We start from the raw sequence: 18,558 nt of genomic DNA on the forward strand, positions 1-18,558 counted from the left end.
TTTTTTTAACTCAAAAAGTTACCTTTACTTACTTTCTTTATTTTACTTATTTATTTATTTTTGAGACGGAGTCTCGCTCTCTTGCCCAGGCTGGAGTGCAGTGGTGTGATCTTGGCTCACTGCAAGCTCCACCTCCTGGGTTCATGCCATTCTCCTGCCTCAGTCTCCCTAGTAGCTGAGACTACAGGAGCCCGCCACCGCGCCCGGCTAATTTTTTGTATTTTTAGTAGAGACGGGGTTTCACTGTGGTCTCAATCTCCTGACCTCATGATCCGCCCGCCTTGGCCTCCCAAAGTGTTGGGATTACAGGCGTGAGCCACGGCACCTGGCCCACCTTTACTTCCTTTCAATAGGTAGAGTTTAGTGACTTTCCAACTTTAACAAGAGATGGAACTATAAAATCGTGACAATGTTTCATCTGGCTTTTGCAAAGGTAACTAACAGTCACACGGGAATAACAAGGTAAGAGAGTTCAAAGCAACACATGTTGCCATTTCTCCTACAGCACTGCGCTATGCATCCACAAAAACCGCATTTTTGCAAACCCACACACTAAAATTAATGGGGTTGATGGGGGAAATGAGGCTGGGCCAGGCCAGTCGAAGCTGTGTCCCTGGACCAGCTGCAGAAGCATGGCGATGCGGCAGTCTGGTGGAGTTTCTTAAGATGATAGATATAGAAGTTTCTAAGGTGCCAGCACCCCGTGGAGGTCCTTCCTGCTCCCACTGGTCTGGCTCCCCGTGCTCGGGGAAGGACTGCACACGCAGGTCTAAAGCCTGAGGAAACGGGCATCACAGAAACACATGTTGTAGCGTGACGTTCTAAGATTTTTACATCTTAGCGATGGGTCGTCTCAGGGTAACTCTAACATTCCCTGCAGTTCAAATGCTGGGAAGGAGACCGTGGGACCAGGACTGGGGAGGAGATGGGAGGGGCCTCATTTGTATCTGGATGGGCAATTCTCCTTTACGAAGATCTGAAGCCAACACAACGACGTGAAAGTTTCATAAGCTGAACGATGGGGCCACAGCCTTCACGATGTTAGTCTCGCTCCTGATATCTACATTAATACCTATTTTAAAATCAGAGAAGGCTCAGAAGGAACAACAATGGTCTCTTCATTATTTAATCTTTCTACAAAAATAAGGAATTTCACAGTAACATTACACGTCAAACTCACAAAATGTTTTCTACCTGCTTTAGAGAAATTATTTGAATCTAAAAAACGAATCTACAACCCAGTTTATATGCCACGGTCTGCTATTAAGTATTGATAAACACACAGAAGAAAAGTGTGACTGGTGACTGGACATTTTTAATTTTTTTTTTAATCAAAAGTCAGGCCCATGCTTCCTACTAACAACAGAGCTTGAGGTCTGAGGAATGACAGAAGCATTTCCAGATGAGCTGCATAACCACAGTGCAAGTGGTGGGGGCTTAGCAGCAAAGGGAATCTCTTTCTGGGTCTTAAAGAAGACCCACCAAAATTCAGACAGGCAGGTCGTGGGGGACAAGGCTTCCCTCCTGGTGGAATGCAGAGACCCCACTCAGGGCTGAATACTCACTCAAGCAGTCTGGGAGTCCATGAATGGAGCAAAGTCCTCGCATGGGAGATAATTATCCCCACCCAAGCCCCTCTACACCCAGCCAGGAAACACATCCCTGATACGATGCCCACAGGTTTCGGGGTGACTGGATTTATCCATCTGAAAATCTTTGATGTAGCTAATAGCTTAAAATGTTTACCTTAATCATCCTTTCCTGTGTTTGTAAGTTTTTTAAAACTGTTCATTAAAATAAATATTTGCTATCAAGTATACTAAAATCCATGAGTTAACAGTGATTTTTGTTTAAACCCCGTTTCTGGTGTTGTTTCCAAGATGGCCAAATAGGAACAGCTCCAGTCTACAGCTCCCAGCGTGAGCAACGCAGAAGAAGAGTGATTTCTGCATTTCCAACTGAGGTACCAGGTTCATCTCACTGGGGCTTGTTGGACAGTGGGTGCAGCCTATGGAGTGTGAGCTGAAGCAGGGTGGGGCATCGCCTCACCTAGGAAGCAGAAGGGGTCAGGGAATTCCCTTTCCTACCCAAGGGAAGCCATGACAGACGGTACTTGGAAAATCGGGATACTCCCACCCTAATACTGCGCTTTTCTAATGGTCTTAGCAAACGGCACACCAGGAGATTATATCCCATGCCTAGCTTGGAGGGTCCCATGAACATGGAGCCTCACTCACTGCTAGCACAGCAGTCTGACTGCAAGGCAACAGTGAGGCTGGGGGAGGCTCAGCGTCTGCCATTGCTGAGACTTGAGTAGGTAAACAAAGCAGCCAGGAAGCTCGAACTGGGTGGAACCCACCACAGCTCACGGAGGCCTGCATGCCTCTGTAGACTCCACCTCTGGAGGCAGGGCATAGCTGAACAAAAGGCAACAGAAACTTCTGCAGACTTAAACGTTCCTGCCTGACAGCTTTGAAGACAGCAGTGGTTCTCCCAGCACCGAGTTTGAGATCTGAGAACGGACAGACTGCCTCCTCAAGTGGGTCCCTGACCCCCGAGTAGCCTAACTGGGAGACACCTCCCATTGGGTGCCAACTGACACCTCATATAGCCAGGTGCCCCTCTGAGACAAAGCTTCTAGTGGAATGATCAGGCAGCAACATTTGCTGTTCTGCAATATTTTCTGCTCTGTAGCCCCCGGTGGTGATACCCAGGCAAACAGGGTCTGGAGTGGATCCAGAAAACTCCAACAGACCTGCAGTTGAGGGCCCTGACTGTTAGAAGAAAAACTAACAAACACAAAGGACATCCACACCAAAACCCCATGTGTACCTCACCATCATCAAAGACCAAAGGTAGATAAAACCACAAACGTGGGGAGAAAACAGAGCAGAAAAGCTGAAAATTCTAAAAATCAGAGCACCTCTTCTCCTCAAAAGGAATGCAGCTCCTCGCCAGCAATGGAACAAAGCTAGACGGAGAAAGACTTTGACGAGTTGAGAGAAGAAGTTTTCAGACGATCGGTAATAACAAACTTCTCCGAGCTAAAGGAGGATGTTCGAACCCATCGCAAAGAAGCTAAAAACCTTGAAAACAGATCAGATGAATGGCTAACTAGAATAAACAGCATAGAGAAGACCTTAAATGACCTGATGGAGCTGAAAACCATGGCACAAGACCTACATGACGCATGCACAAGCTTCAGTAGCCAATTTGATCAAGTGGAAGAAAGGGTATCAGTGATCGAAGATCAAATGAATGAAATGAAGCAAGAAGAGAAGTTGACAGGAAAAAGAGGAAAAAGAAATGAACAAAGCCTCCAAGAAATATGGGACTATGTGAAAAGACCAAATCTACATCTGATTGGTGTACCTGAAGGTGACGGGGAGAATGGAACCAAGTTGAAAAACACTCTTCAGGATATTATCCAGGAGAACTTCCCCAACCTAGCAAGGCAGGCCAACATTCACAATCAGGAAATACAGAGAACGTCACAGAGATACTCCTCGAGAAGAGATACTCCTCAAGAAGAGCAACTCCAAAACACGTAACTGTCAGATTCACCAAAGTTGAAATTAAGGAAAAAATGTTAAGGGCAGCCAGAAAGAAAGGTTGGGTTACCCACAAAGGGAAGCCCATCAGACTAACAGCGGATCTCTCAGCAGAAACTCTACAAGCCAGAAGAGGGTGGGGGCCAATATTCAACATTCTTAAAGAAAAGAATTTTCAACCCGGAATTTCATATCCAGCCAAACTAAGCTTCATAAGTGAAGGAAAAATAAAATCCTTTACAGACAAGCAAATGCTGAGAGATTCTGTCACCACAAGGCCTGCCTTACAAGAGCTCCTGAAGGAAGCACTGAACACGGAAAGGAAAAACCAGTACCAGCCACTGCAAAAACATGCCAAATTGTAAAGACGATCCTTGCTAGGAAGAAACTGTATCAACTAATGAGCAAAGTAACCAGTTAACATCATAATGACAGGATCAGATTCACACATAACAATATTAACCTTAAATGTAAATGGACTAAATGCTTCAATTAAAAGACACAGACTGGCAAACTGGATAAAGAGTCAAGACCCATCAGTGTGCTGTATTCAGGAGACCCATCTCACATGCAGACACACACATAGGCTCAAAATAAAGGGATGGAGGAAGATCTACCAAGCAAATGGAAAACAAAAAAAAAGCAGGGGTTGCAAACCTAGTCTCTGATAAAACAGACTTTAAACCAACAACGATCAAAAGAGACAAAGAAAGCCATTACACAATGGTAAAGGGATCAATTCAACAAGAAGAGCTAACTATCCTAAATACATATGCACCCAATACAGGAGCACCCAGATTCATAAAGCAAGTCCTTAGAGACCTACAAAGGGACTTAGACTTCCACACAATAATAATGGGAGACTCACCCCACTGTCAACATTAAACAGATCAACAAGACAGAAAGTTAACAAGGATATTCAGGAATTGAACTCAGCTCTGCACCAAGCAGACCTAATAGACATCTACAGAAATCTCCACCCCAAATCAACAAAATATACATTCTTCTCAGCACCACATCACACTTATTCCAAAATTGACCACATAGTTGGAAATAAAGCACTCCTCAGTAAATGTACAAGAACAGAAATTATAACAAACTGTCTCTCAGACCACAGTGCAATCAAACTAGAACTCAGGATTAAGAAACTCACTCAAAATCACTCAACTACTTGGAAACTTAACAACCTGCTCCTGAATCACTACTGGGTACATAACGAAATGAAGACAGAAATAAGATGTTCTTTGAAACCAATGAGAACAAAGGCACAACATACCAGAATCTCTGGGACACATTTAAAGCAGTGTGTACAGGGAAATTTATAGCACTAAATGCCCACAAGAGAAAGCAGGAAAGATCTAAAATTGACACCCTAACATCACAATTCAAAGAACTAGAGAAGCAAGAGCAAACACATTCAAAAGCTAGCAGAAGGCAAGAAATAACTAAGATCAGAGCAGAACTGAAGGAGATAGAGACACAAAAAACCCTCCAAAAAATCAATGAATCCAGGAGCTAGTTTTTTGAAAAGCTCAACAAAATTGATAGACTGCTAGCAAGACTAATAAAGAAGACAAGAGAGAAGAATCAAATAGACGCAATAAAAAATGATAAAGCGGATGTCACCACCGACCCCACAGAAATACAAACTACCATCAAAGAATACTATAAACACCTCTACACAAATAAACTAGAAAACCTAGAAGAAATAGATAAATTCCTGGACACATACACTATTCCAAGACTAAACCAGGAAGAAGTTGAATCCCTGAATGGACCAATAATAGGCTCTGAAATTGAGGCAATAATAGCCTACCAACCAAAAAAACACCAGGACCAGACAGATTCACAGTCAAATTCTAACAGAGGTACAGAGAGGAGCTGGGTACCATTCCTTCTGAAACTATTCCAATCAACAGAAAACGAGGGAATCGTCGCTAACATATTTTATGATGCCAGCATCATCCTGATCCCAAACCTGGCAGAGACACTATAAAAAAGGAGAATTTTAGACCAATATCCCTGATGAACATCAATGTAAAAATCTTCAATAAAATACTGGCAAACCGAATCCAGCAGCACATCAAAAAGCTTATCCACCATGATCAAGTGGGCTTCATCCCTGGAATGCAAGGCTGGTTCAACTCATGCAAATCAATAAACGTAATCCATCACATAAACAGAACCAAAGACAAAAACCACATGATTATCTCAATAGATGCAGAAAAGGCCTTCAACAAAATTCAGCAGCCCTTCATGCTAAAAACTCTCAATAAACTACATATTGATGGGACATATCTCAAAATAGTAAGAGCTATTTATGACAAACCCACAGCCAAAATCATACTGAATGGGCAAAAACTAGAAGCATTCCGTTTGAAAACTGGCACAAGACAGGGATGCCCTCTCTCACCACTCCTATTCAACATAGTGTTGGAAGTTCTGGCCAGGGAAATCAGGCAGGAGAAAGAAATAAAGGGTATTCAATTAGGAAAAGAGGAAGTCAAATTGTCCCTGTTTGCAGATGACATGATTGTATATTTAGAAAACCCCATCGTCTCAGCTCAAAATCTCCTTAAGCTAATAAGCAACTTCAGCAAAGTCTCAGGATACAAAATCAATGTGCAAAAATCACAAGCATTCCTATACACCAATAACAGACAATCAGAGAGTCAAATCATCAGTGAACTCCCATTCACAATTGCTTCAAAGAGAATAAAATATCTTGGAATCCAACTTACAAGGGATGTGAAGGACCTCTTCAAGGAGAACTACAAACCATTGCTCAATGAAATAAAAGAGGACACAAACAAATGGAAGAACATTCCATGCTCATGGATAGGAAGAATCAATATCGTGAAAATGGCCATACTGCCCAAGGTAATTTATAGATTCAATGCCATCCCCATTAAGCTACCAATGACTTTTTTCACAGAATTGGAAAAAACTACTTTAAAGTTCATACGGTTTAAAGTTCAAAAAAGAGCCTGCATTGCCAAGACAATCCTAAGCCAAAAGAACAAAGCTGGAGGCATCAAGCTACCTGACTTCAAACTATACTACAAGGTTACAGTAACCAAAACAGCATGGTACTGGTACCAAAACAGAGATATAGAACAATGGAACAGAACAGAGCCCTCAGAAATAATACCACACATCTACAACCATCTGAACTTTGACAAACCTGACAAAAAAATGGGGAAAGGATTCCCTATTTAATAAATGGTGCTGGGAAAACTGGCTAGCCATATGTGGAAAGCTGAAACTAGATCCCTTCCTTACACCTTATACAAAAATTAATTCAAGATGGATTAAAGACTTAAATGTTAGACCTAAAACCATAAAAACTCTAGAAGAAAACCTAGGCAATACCATTCAGGCCATAGGCATGGGCAAGGACTTCATGACTAAAACACCAAAAGCAATGGCAACAAAAGCCAAAATTGACATATGGGATCTAATTAAACTAAAGAGCTTCTGCATAGCAAAAGAAACAACCATCAGAGTGAACAGGCAACCTACAGAACAGGAGAAAATTTTTACAATCTACCCAACTGACAAAGGGCTAATATCCAGAATCTACAAAGAATTTAAACAAATTTACAAGAAAAAATCAAACAACCCCATCAAAAAGTGGGTGAAGCATATGAAGAGACGACACTTCTCAAAAGAAGACATTTATGCAGCCAACAGACACATGAAAAAATGCTCATCATCAATGGCCATCAGAGAAATGCAAAGCAAAACCACAACGATATACCATCTCACACCAGTTAGAATGGCGATCATTAAAAAGTCAGGAAACAACAGGTGCTGGAGAGGATGTGGAGAAATAGGAATGCTTTTACACTGTCGGTGGGACTGAAAACTAGTTCAACCATTGTGGAAGACAGTGTGGCGATTCCTCAAGGATCTAGAACTAGAAATACCATTTGACCCAGCCATCCCATTACTGGATATATACCCAAAGGATTATAAATCATGCTGCTACAAAGACACATGCACACGTATGTTTACTGCAGCACTATTCACAATAGCAAAGACTTGGAACCAACCCAAATGTCCACCAATGATAGACTGGATTAAGAAAATGTGGCACATATACACCATGGAATACTATGCAGCCATAAAAAAAGGATGAGTTCATGTCCTTTGTAGGGACATGGATGAAGCTGGAAGCCATCATTCTCAGCAAACTATCACAAGGACAAAAAACTAAACACTGCATGTTCTCACTTATAGGTGGGAATTGAACAATGAGAACACTTGGACACAGGGTGGGGAACATCATACACCGGGGCCTGTCATGGGGTTGGGGGAGCGGGGAGAGATAGCATTAGGAGATATAGCTAACGTAAATGACGAGTTAATGGATGCAGCACACCAACATGGCACATGTATACAAATGTAACAAACCTGCACATTGTGCACCTGTACCCTATAAGTTAAAGTATAATGGAAAAACAAAACAAACCAACCCCATTTCTACAAATAGGAAACATACGCGCAGTTATTCACTAGGGAGATCTGTAACAGTGAAACACTGGGAACAGTCTAAACGTGCGGCCGGGTACCCTGCTGCCTGCAGAGGGTCAGGCCAGACAAACCAGCACCACGGTAACAAACTAATCGTGTGCCAGGTGCGGTGGCTCACGCCTGTAATTCCAGCACTTTGGGAGGCTGAGGCAGGCAGATCACCTGAGGTCGGGAGTTCAAGACCAGCCTGACCAACATGGAGAAACCCATCTCTACTAAAAATACAAAATTAGCCGGGGTGGTGGCGCATGCCTGTAATCCCAGCTACTCAGGAGGCTGAGGTAGAAGATTCACTTGAACCCGGGAGGTGGAGGTTGCGGTGAGCTAAGATCGCGCCATTGCACTCCAGCCTGGGCAAAAAGAGCGAAACTCCATCTCAAAAAAGAAAAGAAAGAAAACTAACCGTGGCAAGCCCCATGGGCAGCTGCGTGACACAGGGCACGGGTGGTATGCTGCCTTTCACAGGCCCCACCTAAGGGGCCCCTGGCTGCGGGCAGAGCCATAGGGTGTGGACACCTGAGGCATGTCCAAAGGGGACCAGAGAGAAGGCGGAGAAGGCTCCGGTGAGAGGCAGAAATAGGGACAGAGAGGGTGTTTCCAGAGCAGGGGATGCCACAGTGGGTCAGGAGAGCAGTGTTGTGGGAGAGCACCCTGGCGTATGAGTTGCCTGAACTAGAAGAGCTGGCGGGAAGGCGGAGAGGGATTTGGGGGCTAGAGAAGTGCAGAGCGAGGGGGGATGTAGGTGCGAGCACTCTCCTCCAGGGCCCCGAAGACCAGCAACTGCAGAGAAGGGTAAGGGCACAGGGCAGCTGCAAGTTTGAACCAAAAAGCAGCCCCTCCACTAAATGGGGAGTGCTGAGGTCAGGAAAGCTTGATGTGTCATGGGTTTGGTTCACCGCCTCCCATGGCCTGTCACACTCCAGGAAAATCTCTTCCCAAAAAACCACCTGTGGGCACACATGCCAGGCTGCACCTGTTCCCATGCACATCCTCTGCTGCCCTGAGCAGGCACCAGGGAAACGTGAGCCCCAACCCCCACGAAGCGGCAGGCACCTTACCTAGCGATGGCAGAGCACTCGATGTGCCAGCCCGGCCTCCCGGGTCCCCAGGGAGAGGCCCAGAACACCTCCTGGGGTTTGGCTGCCTTCCACAGGGCAAAGTCACTGGCATGACGCTTGTCAGAGTCCGCTGCAGATGACAAACAGTGCATCAGCGGAAGGAAGCTCAGTCACCCCACCATGGATAATCTTCACCCCTACCACACCTCCAGCTACCCCACCACGGAAACCTAGTCACCCCACCATGGGAATCTAGACAGTTACCCCACCACAGAAACCCAGTCACCCCACCACAGGAGCCCAGACAGTCACCCCCAGCACAGAAACCCAGTCACCCCACCACGGAAACTCAATCATCCCACTACAGAAACCCAGTCAGTCACCCCCACCACGGAAACCCAGACAGTCACCCCAACCACGGAAACCCAGTCAGTCACCCCCACCACGGAAACCCAGACAGTCACTCCCACCACGGAAACCCAGTCAGTCACCCCACCACGGAAACCCAGTCAGTCACCCCCACCACGGAAACCCAGGCAGTCACCCCCACCACGGAAACCCAGACAGTCACCCCACCACGGAAACCCAGACAGTCACCCCAACCACGGAAACCCAGACAGTCACTCCCACCACGGAAACCCAGACAGTCACTCCCACCACGGAAACCCAGACAGTCACCCCACCACAGACGCCCAGACTGTCACCCCTACCATGGAAGCCCGACAGTCACCCCACTAGGGAAACCCAGTCACCCCTACCATGGAAGCCCAGACTGTCACCCCACCAGGGAAGCCGAGGCTGTCACCACCACCTCACCCCCACCAGAGAAGCCCGATAGTCACCCCCACCAGAGAAGCCCGGATAGTCACCCCCACCAGAGAAGCCCGGATAGTCACCCCCACCAGAGAAGCCCGGATAGTCACCCCCACCAGAGAAGCCCGGATAGTCACCCCCACCAGAGAAGCCCAGATAGTCACCCCCACCAGAGAAGCCCAGCCAGTCACCCCCCACCAGAGAAGCCCAGCCAGTCACCCCCCACCACAGAAACCCAGCCAGTCACCCTCACCAGGGAAACCCAGCCAGCCACCCCGACGGAAGCCCCTCCAGCTGCTGGTGGGCAGCGCGCCCCGGGTTGCTTCTCTTTGAAGGAGCCCTGCACTTCTTGCTCACTCCTGTTCCACCCACGTGAGGAACAGGAGCACTGGCAACGCTTTCATCTCAGATGCCCCAGCGCACAGGGAGAGGTGGGCGGCCGGGAACCCACAGAGGCTCATTTCTCAGGAGTGTACTGTGGACTGGGTGGGGTTTTCCCATTTTTCCTTATTCTGTCTGACGAGAAATGCTCTGTTTATCAGTAACTGAGTTTCAGGGCTGTTTTTTTCCAAAAAGATACTAATCACACAGAGTGAAAAGCGTGTGATCATGTCAGGTAACGCGGCTGGTGGACCCGAGACTCTGAGCGACGTGCCCGTCACCGTGTGGCGAGGCTGCCAGGGGTGCATGCTCACCAAAACCCACTGTCCCATCTGCCCAGGACAGGCATGCCCCATGTGCACAACATCCTGACATCACCCTTTCCACCCGGGAGCGCTGACACAGGCGTCCACACCTTTGATGCATTTAAAGAGGTTGAACCGTTTTGGTGGACACGGATGCTTTTTCTGGGTCGGACTGGACGGGCTATGTTTTCATGGCTAGTCATTTCAGTAAGGATAACATCCTGTGGGCACCCGAGCAAACAGAACAATTCCTACACAGTGCATGGAAAATGAGAGCATCAGGAACACCCTATGCTGAAGGAAAATACTTAAGGACAGAAAATGTGGCCAAGGATTGTATTTCCAGCCAAACTGACTTTGAGGTGGAAGGCAGCACACTGTCATCCACAGGCACAAATTCAGGGAAGACTGTTCCCAAGAAAGGGCTCTTTCTTCAGAAAGTGCTGGGGAATGAGCTTCAAAAACAACAGGGAGAACGCAGACCTGGAGACGGCAGGAATGGGGGAGAGTGGACGGGGCTGCAGGTGGCAGCGCAGGCAGAGGCTGGGCACTCCGACACACAGACACGTGGGGGTGGGGAGGAGGCACGTGCATGGGAACCTTATAATCGTGGTCAAGCCTAGGGCACGGCTGGTCCATGATGGACTAAAGCAGGTGGATGCCCATTGGGTATCCTGTCACGCCTGGTGTCCTTCAAGGCCAGGATTACGGCCGGGCGCGGTGGCTCACACCTGTAATCCCAGCACTTTGGGAGGCCGAGATGGGCGGATCACGAGGTCAGGAGATCGAGACCATCCTGACTAACACGGTGAAACCCCGTCTCTACTAAAAATACAAAACTTAGCTGGGCGCGGTGGCGGGCACCTGTAGTCCCCGCTACACGGGAGGCTGAGGCAGGAGAACGGCGTGAACCCGGGAGGCGGAGCTTGCAGTGAGCTGAGATCCGGCCACTGCACCCCAGCCTGGACGACTGAGCGAGACTCCGTCTAAAAAAAAAAAAAAAAAAAAAAAAAAAAGGCCAGGATTTGCCATAGGGGAAAAGGGAACCACACATGTGAACAGACAGAGGGATTAATGAAACCCCGTGGCCCGGAATTTGAGTATCAGTGCGACCTACGGAGCACATGTGTTCATCACCTCAGTCTACGGGAGAGGCCAGGAAACAACGACAGACGGCAGCAACGAGCATCCGTGGTGCCCACGCTGTGTTCTCAAAACACCGCTTCCCATCAAAAGAAAAACAGGAGCCGGGCGCGGTGGCTCACGCCTAGAAACTCAGGACGACTTTGGGAGGCCGAGGCGGGTGGATCACCTGAGGTCAGGAGTTCGAGACCAGCCAGACCAATATGACGAAACCGCGTCTCTACTAAAAATACAAAAATTAGCCGGGCATGGTGGCAGGCACCTGTAATCCCAGCTACTCTGGAGGCTGAAGCAGGAGAATCGCTTGAGCCCGGGAGGCAGGGGTTGCAGTGAGCCGAGATCACGCCATTGCACTCCAGCCTGAACAACAGTGACACTCTGTCTCAAAAAAAAAGGAAAGGAAAGGAAAGGAAAGGAAAAGGAAAAAGAAAGGGAAAGGGGAAAGGGGAAAGGGGAAAGGGGGAAGGGGAAAGGGAAAAGGGAAAGGGAAAGGAAGAAAAGGAAAGAAAGAAAAGAGAAAAATGGGGCTCCCAGGAAAAACAGCTTATTTCAAGATGAGCCACGAATATCTTATCGGACAGCCACAAAACTATCAACTACAACAGGGCTGAGTGTTAGGGACCTGAGAGTTGCTCCCATCAGCAAAAGCGGGGGCAAGCCGAGGCTCAATAAGGTGACGGCAGCAATGGATTAAAACAGCACGTGTAGTGAAGCCCACGAGCTCTTAACAATGAAAGAACAGGAACTGGTCACCGCCACAGGAAGATATGAAAGCCAACTCCTTATTTTGAAAACTGGTCAATTAAGGAAAAGGTCCTACCTTTCTTATACAAACTGTACCACTGAGTAAGCAGATGACAGTCTGCCTGTATAAAAGTATTCCAGCAAATGGGCCAGGCGCGGTGGCTCACAGCTATAACCCCAGTACTTTGGGAGGCCAAGGGGAGTGATCACCTGAGGTCAGGAGTTCAAGACCACCCTGGCCAACATGGCGAAACCCCATCTCTACTAAAAATACAAACATTAGCTGGGTGTGATGGCATGCCCCTATAATCCCAACTACTTTGGAGGCTGAGGCAGGGAGAATTGCTTGAACCTGGGAGGTGGAGGTTGCAGTGAACCGAGATCATGCCACTGCACTCCAGCCTGGGCAACAGAGAGAGATTCCATCTCAAAAAACAAACAAACAAACAAACAAAAAAGGCATTCCAGCAAATAAAGCAGAAATGATAGAATGGGAGTCGCGCCACCGTGCAACCTCTTTTTTGCAGTGAAGGATCTAAGCCTAGAGCGGCCAGGGCTGCTCACACACAGAGAGGTACAGCCCTTAGGTGTCTCCCAGTGAGGAATACACCAACTACAAAGTAGCCTTCTCCAGAAATTTAGAACTGGATTAAGCCTCTAGATTCAACTACCAATTTGCAAAAAACACACAGGACAGAGGGCAATGTTACAGACACTCCAAAACTCAGAGCAGGTGAAATCCCACTGCAGGAACCGTGAGACACATGATGTTTCTCCCGCAAATGAGCAGCAAGGAGGAAAAGCCAGGGGAGGGACGTAAGGACTAAAAAGAAGAAGACACAAATAAGAAACAGCTAAGGCTAAGTGTCGTGTTTAGGGACACGTGTTTGAGCAATTAAACCCACTCAGAAAGATGAGGAGGTAGCCGCTGTCAGTTAGGGCAGTAGTTGCCCCCAAAGCAGGGCAGGGAGGCTGGTGGCCAGGGCGTGGGACCCGGAGGACCCAGGTGCCTTCACTCCCTTGCCATTGTTGTCTCTTTCCACTAGGGGGTGACCGCAGGGTCTCCACTGAACACAAATTCACTGAGCTGGGCATTTTTGTTTGTTTGGTAGAGACAGCAAGGGGTCTCACTACATTGCCCAGGCTGGTCTTGAACTCCCGGGCTCAAGTGATCCTCCCACCTTGGCCTCCTAAAGTGCTGGGATTACAGGTGTGAGCCACCATGCTCAACCAAGCTGGACATTTTTTAATAGTGTTTTCTATTGTGTTATTATAACAATTTAAATTTAAAATTAAAAAGAAAACACCATTGCTTTGGAAATAACATACACTAACGCATTAAAATCTTTTTTCACCATATGTAAAAATGGTGGTTTTATTATCTTTGTTTTGTATAAGTCTATTTCCTAATTTTGTACCATTATAAATTATATAAATATGTTGCTTTTGCATAAGAAAATATTTATTTTAAAAAGCACGGCTGTGAAGATGTGGAATGACGGAATCATTCCTCACTGGTGGGGATGCAAAATGGTGCAGCCACTCTGGAAGAAGCTGGGCAGTTTCTTACACAAATAAGGCTCTTCCCAGAGGACCCAGCAATTGTGCTCCTTGGTATTTGCCCAAATGAGCTGAAAACCTGCACATGGATGTTTACAGCAGCTTTATTCATAATTGCCAAAACTCAGAAGCAGTGAAGATGCCCTTCAGTAGGTGAGTGGGTAAGCTGCTGTAAATTCAGACACTGGGATGTGACTCAGTGTTAAAGAGAAACGAGCTCTCAGCCATGAAAAGACATGGAGGAAAATTACTGTGTATTCCTAAGTGAGAGAAGCCGTTCTGAGAAGGGTGCACAGTATATGACTCCAACTATACGACAATCTAGAAAAGGCAAAACTAGAGACTGTGGGAAGACGAGGGATTTCCAGGGATGGGAAAGAGGGAGGGATGAGCAGACGGACCACAGAGGATTTTTCAGGGCAGTGCAAGTATCCTGTATGATGCTGTAACGGTGGAAACATGTCACTACACATTCACCCAAACCCAGAGCACACAGCGCCGAGAGTGAACCCTGACGCCAACTCCGGTCTCTGGGCGAACCTGATGTGTCAATGCGGGGGGGATGCTGACAGTGTGGGGGACGATGTGGAGGGTAGCAGGTAGAGAAGAATTCTCCGTACCTTACTCTCAAATTTGCTGTGAAGCTAAAATGGCTCTAAAAAACAAATCTATTAAATAAATAATTTTTAAAAACCTTCCTGATGCCAGAATGTACAACTCTCAGAAACTTCTCCACATGTGTTAAGCACAGCCCACATGGCCTGCTGGTAGCCACACCTCACACGTGGAAGACATGAGCTTCCGTGTTCCGGCCCGTGCAGGGAGTGGGACAGGACAGCACAAAGGGTGAAGGAACGAACCGGAGGGGTCAGTGCTGTGGATGATCAGGATTCATCAGCACAGTTTATGGGGCAGAAAGACAGTGCCTACAACCAGAAACACCTTGAACAATCTTTGGGGTTTGTCCCTGTTATTCTTGTTTGGTTCCGTTAAACACTACGCTTTTCAAATTATTTTAAATTTAGTTCCATATACTACACTTACTATTTCTTCTCCATAAAAATGGTTTTGACCTAATAACTCCCTGGAATAGAATAGAGCAAGGAAGAGATTCAAATAGATTGGAAGTTTAACACATGGTTAAGACACATATGGGAATTAAACGTACGGTAACAGCAAAACACAGAATGCGGAAATATGACGGACGTGTATGAGGTTTGCATGTGTATGTGTATGTGTATGTTGCATGTGTACGTGTATGAGGTTTGCATCCTGGGAAGGAAACAGGAGACCAGCACTGTCTCCAGGGAGTGCAGCCAGGCGCACTGGTGGCGGAGGTGGACGATGCTCTACTTGCCATTTGAACTTTATGCCTCACAAGCTGGAGTCATCCAGAGAAACCGAATTAAATTTAAAACACAGGTGGCACCTGGGTACCGCCAGTGTCTGAGCAAATGGAGGGATCTGCGCTCCAGATCTCATCTCCCCAGAACTGGGACCCGAGGCAGAGGTCAGGGACCCACAGGGCTGAGCCCGGCCAACCCACCTGGCTCTCCGACTGGACCAGGGACCACGCCGACCAGTTTGCCATACTTGTCTCCTCTAGACTTCAGATCGAAGTAGACATTGCCTGTTTATAAAGGCAATTATGAATCCATCACTTCTCAGTCTAAATATCAGCATATAGACAAGCTTAACATCTAACAAGTAATTAGAATGTAAATACAGAACATAGCATTTGGCCCCAATATACATATATAGTATTTATATTTTTATAGACAGGGTCTTGCTATGTTGCTCAGCCTGGAGTGCAGCGGTACAATCATAGCTCACTATAGCCTTGAACTCCTGGGCTCAGGCAGTCTTCCCACCTCAACCTTCCCAGTAGGTGGAACTACAGGCAGGACACCATGCCTGGCTTTATATATATATATATATATATATTTATATATATATATATATATATTTTTTTTTTTTTTTTTTTTGAGACAGAGTCTCGCTCTCGCCCAGGCTGGAGTGCAGTGGCTGGATCTCAGCTCACCGCAAGCTTCGCCTCCCGGGTTCACGCCATTCTCCTGCCTCAGCCTCCCGAGTAGCTGGGACTACAGGCGCCCGCCACCTCGCCCGGCTAGTTTTTTGTATTTTTTAGTAGAGATGGGGTTTCACCGTGTTAGCCAGGATGGTCTCGATCTCCTGACCTCGTGATCCGCCCGCCTCGGCCTCCCAAAGTGCTGGGATTACAGGCGTGAGCCACCGCGCCCGGCCTGGCTTAATATATTTTTTAACCAGAATTAAAAACAATACTATACGATAAATGCACGATTTGGACACATCATGAGTACACAGATATGAAAGTGAAAACAGAAATGTAAGTTCTCTGGAAACTGCTGAGACAATTATTTAATTAGAAAAAAGGAAGTGTCATCACTGACCTTCATTTAGAGCTTGGGCTTTGTGTTCCCTGCCAGGTAACAAAGACACTCTCTCTTTATGTCACACACCAGCTGGCAAAGACACGCCTGCTTTCCCCAGTCATCTTCTAAAACCACCTTTTCACTCAGACTGAAAACAGCGCCTGGCTGGGCACGGTGGCTCGTGCCTCCAATCCCAAAACTCTGGGAGTCCGAGGCAGGAGGACTGTTTGAGCTGACGAGTTCAAGACCAGCCTGGGCAACATAATGAGACCCCATCTCTACCAAAAAACAAAACAAAACAAAACAAAACAAAATCATCTGCATACTGAAGCATCTGTGAGGCTGAACGCCAAGGTCCACTCTGCAGACTGAGGTCAGAAACCTTCGCCAGAGCCTCCTGCAAGCCTGGGCTGCCCTTGCCACTTCCACCACAAAGCCTTGGAAAGCAGAGCTGGGGAGGAGGCGCTCAGAGTGGGAGCTTTGTCAGGAAGCCAGCGCCACCAACCCATGCTCCAAAGCTGCCAGGCTGCAGCCGCTGTGTGTTCCAGGCCACGTGTCTCCCTGGGAAGGAGGCAATGCTCACCTGGGCTGCGACTATGGCCACTCTCAGTACCACAGATCTGCAGTCACCATCCAGCACCCTCGAACCACACAGCAGCATGTAGCTGTCCTCAGGGCCCAGGTGTGGGTGCAACTTTTAGCCTTTACACAGTCTGAGCCTTCACGTTCTTCTTTACTAATGCAGCTACTATTTTGCATCAGTACTGTCCTTCTTACTGCAGACACTGGTCTTGGTAAGGTCAAGGAAACTTTGCAACTGGCAAACACAAGCTGCACTCAGGACCTGCCTCCAGTCCTAGGCGCACAGGAACAGGACAGGCCCCCTGAGCACAGCGGTCACTGGTGGGAGGAAAGGGCAGGGTGGCTTGGGCAAACAAAGCCAGGAGATGTTTCAACAGAAAATGCTGCCCTGTCTCTGCAGCGTCCTCCCTGGTCATTCAGGGCTGACCACTAAGCTGGCGCTCGGTGCTGGGGATGAACCAGAGGACAGTACGGAGACATCCAGGCCCTGGTAGCTGCTTTCTATAAAGTCAGAATACAAACAGTGCTTTGAGAGGGCTTCACTGGAGAGAATCCACTCCCTTAAACAGGGGAAACACTCCCCCTTCACTTTGGTTTATGTTATCAGTTTGCTGAACAAATTGTTTTTCAGCAAGAGTTCAAAGATCAAATTACAACCAAGCCCTTGTGGAATTGTCACAAAGTCCAAATTACTGGGGTTTGAGTGAATGTAAGTGTATTTTGAATTAATTATATTTATGCTATTATTAAATGTTTATAATAAAACACAATAATAAAACAACGAATAGCATTCATTCCTCAAGCCTGTGAAGACGAGAATCCCTAAAGACCCATGAACATTTATCAGTTTATTCCTAAAATAGAAGCACAGGCCCACATATCTTATTCCAAGTTACACGAAAGCAAAAAACTAATTCCTGTGTTTTCTGATGCAAAATCTAATTCAACCACCTAAGTCCTTAAAAAAGTTGTTCTTGGGAGGCTGAGGCAGGAGAATTGCTTGAACCCGGGAGGCGGAGGTTGCAGTGAGCCAAGATTGTGCCACTGCACTGCAGCCTAGGTGACAGAGTAAGACTCCGTCTCAAAAAAAAAAAAAAAGTTTTTCTTGGAAACAAACTCTAAATATACCACATTAGAACAAGTAAAAAGCTACTTCCATACGCAGAGCACACTGAACGGGTCCTCGGGGCCTCAGGTGCTCATCTTATGCCCCCAGGCAGGACTCAGGAAGGACAGGAACGTCCAGGGCAGTACTTCATGTTTTCTGACTCACTGCAACAAACATTCAATACCCGCGTATCTTCAGCCGTAGGCTGGATAGTCTAAGGCGTCATTCAATAAAGCAAAAGATTTTTATGGTCTGAGAATTTATGATCTAGACGGGGACAAAATACGAATACATTAAACAGTAAACTATGGCAGCGCGGAACTGGCTGCCAAATGGTACAGCAGAAATATCAAGGCTGAGAAA

At 46.9% G+C, this 18,558-nt stretch overlaps 1 protein-coding gene across 28 annotated transcripts in view; it reads right to left on the bottom strand.

The window, feature by feature from the left end:
• CARS2 (cysteinyl-tRNA synthetase 2, mitochondrial) overlaps positions 1–18,558 on the bottom strand; it is a 65,891-nt gene that overhangs the window by 23,003 nt on the left and 24,330 nt on the right. For 23 of the 28 annotated variants that reach the window (XR_013407736.1, XR_013407735.1, XM_077973994.1 and 20 more), the window contains 2 exons: positions 15,638–15,721; positions 9,146–9,275 (listed from right to left, as the gene is read on the bottom strand). Coding sequence is in view for 23 of the 28 variants with exons in the window: in XM_077973994.1 (XP_077830120.1) it covers positions 9,146–9,275; positions 15,638–15,721 (214 nt within the window). In the remaining 5 variants the exon portion in view is untranslated. The remainder of the gene's footprint in view (positions 1–9,145; positions 9,276–15,637; positions 15,722–18,558) is intronic. The other 5 variants (XM_077973991.1, XM_077974008.1, XM_077974007.1 and 2 more) reach the window with 1 other exon arrangement.

This window comes from Macaca mulatta, chromosome 17 (genome assembly GCF_049350105.2).
Source record: "Macaca mulatta isolate MMU2019108-1 chromosome 17, T2T-MMU8v2.0, whole genome shotgun sequence".
In the NCBI taxonomy this organism is placed as follows: Eukaryota; Metazoa; Chordata; class Mammalia; order Primates; family Cercopithecidae; genus Macaca; species Macaca mulatta.